Source organism: Channa argus, chromosome 12 (genome assembly GCF_033026475.1).
Source record: "Channa argus isolate prfri chromosome 12, Channa argus male v1.0, whole genome shotgun sequence".
Classification (NCBI taxonomy): domain Eukaryota; kingdom Metazoa; phylum Chordata; class Actinopteri; order Anabantiformes; family Channidae; genus Channa; species Channa argus.
This window is the reverse complement of record NC_090208.1, coordinates 8343882-8350422: the sequence shown is the minus strand read 5'-3', so window position 1 is coordinate 8350422 and position 6541 is coordinate 8343882. Positions and strand designations below refer to the sequence as shown.

Sequence of the window (6541 nt, the reverse complement as noted above, 5' to 3'; positions counted from 1 at the left end):
TAAAAAACTCTGGAGGGAAAAGATAAACTAAGTAACTGTCAGGGAAGCACGGGAACGAACTCAGGAACTAAAGGGAGGCCGACACGCACAAACTGAACATAAAGCACTGGCAGACTGAAGCGGACAAAAGTATACTTAAACATAAAACCAGGACCAAACGGGCAGAGAAAACAAAAGTCAAAACCTTAACACTGAAAAAAACAATAAAGCAAACCTCAGACCAAAATGTGAGAGAGACCAAACACAAGGATCAGGTAAGGCATGGAAGGGGGAATGTCCAAAAGCGTAGAATACCATAGGAATGTTCTCAGAGGAGGAAGGAGAGACGATCTGGCAGGAAACGGTGGGGAGAGCTGGGTATAAATACAAGGGGCCACAGGTGAAACTAATCAGGGTTAATGAGAAACAAGAAGCTAAGGAAACTAAGTGGGAAGTGGGGCAGAGGGATTAACAAAATAAAAGCCAGAAATAGGAAGTAAAGGTAAAGAAAAGAGTCCAAAAACGGGGACTGTGACTATATATGTATATATATATATATATACATATATGTGTGTGTGTGTGTGTATATATACATATATATACACACACACACACACACACACAAAAATACAAATATATAATGTACTAACCTTTACTTATTATCTCTGTCTTACCTATTAAAATGTTTGGTATTTTTGTAGCCTTTATTTTCCTAAAGTGACCGCACTGCTTTTGATCTACTATTTCCTTATTCATGAAATAATGAGGACAAACAATTTGAGCTAAATTTAATTGCAGGTTTTGGGTTTCTAATCTTGCACGAACAAGTTGCCACTTCGTGACTGCACTGTTAAGAACACAATGCAGCTTTTGAGACTGATCAATTTGTCGTGCTAGCCACACAGCAAAAGTAACCAAACACGAAGGTAATAATTATACTTAATTATATACATAATTTTACTTGTTGCACTTGTTTCATACAGGATGTTGCAACATGTTTTATTTTGCAACTCAACTGTTGGTCTTTTTTTTTTTTAAATGGCACAACATCCTCTCTGTTTCCACTTCTGAGAAATACCACTCACCTAGTTTTCATATAGATAACCTCACCACAGGAGACCACAGTGAAAGAAAAGGCTGATTCAGTAAATCACACTGCTTTTCATGTTTGAATTTAAAACAACATTTGCTATAAAGGATTCGAGGGGGAAAAAGTAAAAGCTAAAAAGCAAGTTCTACAAGTTTTTTTTTTGTGTGTGTGTGTCACACGTGTGACACTGTCCAATGTGACATATCTATTTGCAATTTTGACTCAAGTTTAAAATCCATTCTGGACGGAGATAATGCCAATGTAAAATAACAAAACATAGCTAGAATAAAATGCCAAACTTCACAAGTTTGCAGTATGAAAACAACTCCGACCGCAAACACTCGTGTCTCCAGCACTTCCTTTTCACACTCTTCATTGTTATTTAATACAAGAGTTACTGTACTTGAATAAGCGAGCAATACAACAGTCTGAGGCTACTGTTGTTGTGGTTGTTCTTGGCTCACTGTCACATGCCCGATTGAAATGGCCGACTGTTGATAACAAATCTCTAACTCAGAGATAAATTGTGAAATGAGCCAAAGCACAAGATTCAGCTAAACCCAAACTTTTAAAAACTATTTTGAATTTGTCTTTTTAGATTTGTTTGTATTTGAAGAAGACAAATAGATAATATGGCAAATACTAGCTGCAAAGTGGGTTATATGAGGCCAGTAAAAGTTGTGACATCAAAATGGAAAGCCTCAAAGCTGCTCATAGCTGCCTATGTTGACAGTTTTTTATTATTTTGAAAGGCAAGCTATTTGAGGTCATGCAAAACTAACTGCGTGACCCCATAAAAACACTGCAATAGCAGACTTGACACAGTTGTTGGCTCACGCTGTATGTTGCTCTTATCTGATGGATTTGGAGAATAGGAAGTCCATTGTATCGGGTGACTATTTCCCGTTCAACAGTTTTATTTAATTGGAATTGTACATAGTTCTAGGTAAGTGTAGGTGGTGTGTGTGCATGTCTCTGATGTTGACCCTCAAGACCAATAATGTGTTTGTATGGGTGTAATTTCCACTGGGGGTGGAAAAAAAATGTAAAAACCTTTTTCATTTGCCAACAGTTTCACTTTGATTCACTGACCAAAACACTAGTAAACAGATTTCTCAATGTCCAACCACAAACGTTTCAGATGGGACAAGCTCTAATCACATTGCCTTCAGTTATTATTGTGCACTTAAGCTATATAAGTAATAGCTACTTTTTTGCCTCTCGGGCTAAATCCAATCAGTTAAAACAATGCAGTAAACTTATTGCATTATAGATAAATTGTAAATGAAACATAATTTACGTTGAGTGGTTTATCGTTGACAACTGAATACATAATCTGAGTTTGTTTTTCCCAAACGTACAATCAGAATCACGAAGGGGATACGTGGGTTACTTCATTGCAATTAAGCAACTTATGTGGTCTTTTTGTAAAGGTACATTTGTATACCACCAAACCAACTGCTTTTCCATGATGATTCTCAGAATTTAAACAAGCAATTTTAAGCACTAACCACAGAAGTGACAGATAAGAAAACGCTTGCGTGTATAATTTGTGCAGCGGCTAAATAGGACACCACTTAGAAATAATCTATATTGTTGTTCAGCTTGGGAAACATTGTTGAGATGGCCAGACAAGCGACAGAACACAAACCACACAAGTCACTGCAAAATGTTTCCATCAGAAGTCAAATTAGCATATAAAGGAAGAAAAAGACCCACAATGTACCAGAAGATAATTATTTTTGTTAGGAGTCAGTGATCAGTGTCCAACAGTCAGATTATGAGGGATTTCTCTGCCATGTTGCTGGTGTTGGGTTAAACAGCTATTTCCATGATGACCTTGCTGCTCCTCCTCCTCTCTCGAACTCTCTGAGCTGCTGTGAGAAGAAACACATAACCATATGTTTACACGAACTATTATTTTCATTTACCTAACTAGTGAAAATATCTGAGATGCTTTGGTCCCTGTGCAAAAATTATTATGCACACAACCTAACTCTTTGAACCTTTTTGGCTAAATCTCTCAGACATGTCATTGAGTCTATTTATAATTTATAATTTATGACACAAATAGCTGCCATGACACTATGAACATAAATGAGCAAGATGGTGTTGGCAGCAGTGGTCTTACCTTTCTTTCTGTCTCTGTATATGAGTCCCAGTAAGATGGTGGAAAGGAGGTAAGGGATTCCCACTAAGAGGTGACATGTCAGTCTGAAGACGGCAGCTGAAGATACAGGTGACGCGGACGAGGTAAAGTTGGAGTTGGAAAGTGAAACTGAAAAGGAAAAAAATCACTCTTAATTAATAGTGGTCAACATCAAGGAAATGAGAGTTTCACGTGTTTCGACTTATGTTTCCACTTAATGTATGTCTGTACACATTAAAAATAATTGGACTATGACATTTTACTTGGCATTGGCACTGCTTGGCCTTGTTCATTGTTAAATGCTAAATCAACTTTACAACAAGACAGCAGACTTAACATAAAACACAAACCATATGTGTTAAGCAAATAAATAAAGTCAAGAAAATTTACAATATCACAAATCAGTAATTATAAAAAGCTAAGCATGTAATATGAGCATTAATATATGTGCACTAATGTCTAAATATGAAGTTTTCTTGTAAAATAAACAAAGCTAATGTATAGTTTCTCAGTTTCTTAACGAAATGGATTTTTAAAATATATATAGGTTACAGTCATTTCTACATTAGCTTAACAATACTGCATATGTTGGTGCATTGCTTCGCTTATCGGAGACCAACAAATTCAGTTGCATAAAATCATCTAAACAAGCAAAAACAGGGGGCTGAAGGGTAAAAGTATTCTGTTTTATACTAGAGGTTAAAACCTCCATGCATACCTTTAATAGCAGGTGGGAAAGCAGGGACATCTCTGGTTAAAAGGTTCATGTCTGTAGCTTCACTACTGTACTTGGTTGAACCTGTAACCACACCCAGTCATGTCACAGGGTACTGACACAACCAGGAGTACAACTCTACATCAAGTTGAAATACTGGACTACCTATAGGTAGTGTAGTAGAATGAGTACTACCTATAGGTAGTACTCATTCAATGTACTAAATTCCATCATTAGGACGGTGTGTTTAAACATGGTTTGAATGTTCTTTCTTAGTTATTTAGCCAATATGTGTGTTATATGAGTGTTTTTCTCACCATCCACTGCCAACCAGCTGCTGGCTGATTCAACACTTTCAGCAGTGCTGCACTTGTAAAGTCCTTCATCAGACTTGGAGGCACTGTGAATTGTCATCTCTCCTGTGGAGCTGTTGCCTATGTGGCGGCCATCTTTATAGAAATGGAAAACGTGGCTAGGAGGGTTCATCTCAGCTTTGCAGTGCAGCGTCACAGCAGCTCCCTCTGACACAGGCAGGGCAGGACTTTCCAGGATTACAGCACGATCTTTAGAATAGAAGAAACTGTTTGGTTTTTTCCTCTGAGCTTGTTGTTCTAAGAAAACGTTAATTTCTAACCTACTTTGGGCTGCAAAAACATGGATTCTGATGTCAAATGTGTTTTGTTAAGAGCAGCTTTAAGTCATGATGGGATCTATGTGTAGTACCAGTGATGGTGATGTTGACTGAGTTGGTCTGCTGTCCGTCGACAGACTCGCACCAATACACCCCACTGTCTGATGGGTAGATGTTTCCAATGATGCAAGTCGAGCCTGAAGAGGCTGTGCCCCAACCAGAGGAGCAGGGCCTGATCCCACCCTCCACCGTTTTCCTCTTCACCTTCCAACCGGTGGAGTTTAACTGATCCTCACAGTTCAGAGAGATGGTATCGTACCTGGAGAACTGGGACCTGTCGGGACTGATCCGAAGACAGGCTGCATGTTGGGAGCATGGAGAGGACGGACAGAAGGAGAGAAAGCATGAGGTAGCAGAGTTTAGGCAACAGTATGTGAGAATTAGGGTGAAGAAAATGAAAGAAACAAACAATGAAAGAATGACGAGTAGAATAGTAGAAGGGAAAAGTGCATAAATAAATGCATGAAAAAAAGGTAAAAATGGAAGGAAATAAAAAAAAGTGATTCAGGAAAGAAATTTGAAAACAGGAAGACAGTAGAAAAAAGTGTGGCAGGAGTGAGAAAAATGAAAATGATAAAAGAAACAAAGAACAAAAGTACAAAGAAAGCAAAAACAAAGCAAACAGGAAGAAGACAGGAGGAGGTAAGAGAAGGCAGAGGTGTAAAAATGAAATGTTTAAAAAAAAAGATAAAGCCAAGCAGATGAATGAGCAGATGAAGAGAGATAGAAAACAGAGCAACATATTAATATATGAAGGTGTGAATGAGCTTGAGATGTCAGAATAAAACAAGAAGAGGCAACAAAGGCTCTCAATCAGTAACTTTTAAATCTACTAAGGCGATTAACTACCTGTCAGCGGCAGTAACCCAGCAGTTTAAATCAAACTTCAGTTCACGCCGGAGATAATTTGAAATGAAAAGAATTGTCAGAGTATTTACTCACACAGCATCAGACAGAACGGTGTTAACTGCATCCTGCCCACCACCAACTGAAGGGACGTATGCAGCAGAAGCTGATGTCTGCGCTTCCTCTCTGACAAAAACCACCGTCACAAACTCGGTCTCCTATGATACAGTAGGTGTTATGGCCTAGCTGCTGTGTGAAGTGCCTCAAAATCCTCTTTAAAATGAACTGAAGTTGCACCAAACAAAGCGTTATATGATATTTATTTTTGCAATTAGGCAGTGATTTGAACATAATCATTAACAATATTATCACTGTACGAAGTGATGGCGAAGCTTAAAACAAACATCTTTACACCTCCAGCAGTGTAAAGTAAGATTATCATTCCTATGGAATCATGCTAATGTCCAATTTGAGCTTCCTTTTAGCTCTGTTTTTTGTCTCTGCCACCTTCTGAGGTAAGAAAATGGCTGTTTAGATACAGTATGTCACCAACTGTTACATACCACAAGCCTGACTTTGTGTTAATAAGAGCAGAGAGGGTCAACAAAAAATTACGAGTCTGTGGGCCACAAAACAAAACAACAGGCTGAAAGCCACTAAAACGTCCAACAAAACGAATGGAAACTACCGTATCAGGCGTATCGTTATGGGTGTCGCTTGCCTCTTTTTTCTCTCATAGCAGTATTTTTCATTGACGATATAATTGTCTTAACTGGTGTGAAAGTTAGCAGACGCAACGTCTTTCACTTTAGTTTTAAACATACACATCTCTCTGCATTCTTCAATAGATCAAATGTTCTACTTATCCCAGATTACCCTTCAACAACATCTTGCGTTGGGTCAGGTGTCGTCGTTATTTGCCCCTCACGCTGAAAGATACATCAAAGGTCAGAACATTTAAGCACAAAGAGCAAATCTGACTGATCAGAATATTACTCTTCAGCTGTGAAACATATTTTTTTTAATTAAAAGTCTAAACAACTGTGCACAATCACATAAAAATTGCATTGT

The 6541-nt window shown here is 38.1% G+C and overlaps 1 protein-coding gene across 2 annotated transcripts; it reads right to left on the bottom strand.

Moving 5' to 3' along the window:
- Positions 1-1790: 1790 nt before the first annotated feature.
- On the bottom strand, positions 1791-6522 carry LOC137138371 (Fc receptor-like protein 5). Of its 2 annotated transcripts, XM_067525498.1 has the most exons (6): positions 5567-6522; positions 4657-4923; positions 4251-4496; positions 3937-4017; positions 3201-3347; positions 1791-2946 (listed from the first exon to the last, which is right to left on the bottom strand). In XM_067525498.1, the coding sequence occupies exons 1-6, from the start codon at positions 5595-5597 to the stop codon at positions 2885-2887; spliced, it is 834 nt and encodes a 277-aa protein (XP_067381599.1). In that variant the 5' UTR covers positions 5598-6522; the 3' UTR covers positions 1791-2884. The 2 variants fall into 2 exon arrangements, with proteins under 2 accessions (XP_067381599.1, XP_067381600.1); XM_067525499.1 differs by lacking the exon at positions 3937-4017 and having other exon boundaries at positions 5567-5747.
- Between the last annotated feature and the right edge of the window lie 19 nt (positions 6523-6541).

What these genes read in the sequence shown, in the direction of transcription:
- LOC137138371 (XM_067525498.1), bottom strand. Translation starts at nt 5,597, where the DNA reads ATGCAGTTAACACCGTTCTGTCTGATGCTGT. An exon ending in ACCGTTCTGTCTGATGCTGT is followed by an intron (nt 4,924 to 5,566) that starts GTGAGTAAATAC and finishes CCCAACATGCAG; the next exon opens with CCTGTCTTCGGATCAGTCCC. An exon ending in AGTCAACATCACCATCACTG is followed by an intron (nt 4,497 to 4,656) that starts GTACTACACATA and finishes TCTATTCTAAAG; the next exon opens with ATCGTGCTGTAATCCTGGAA.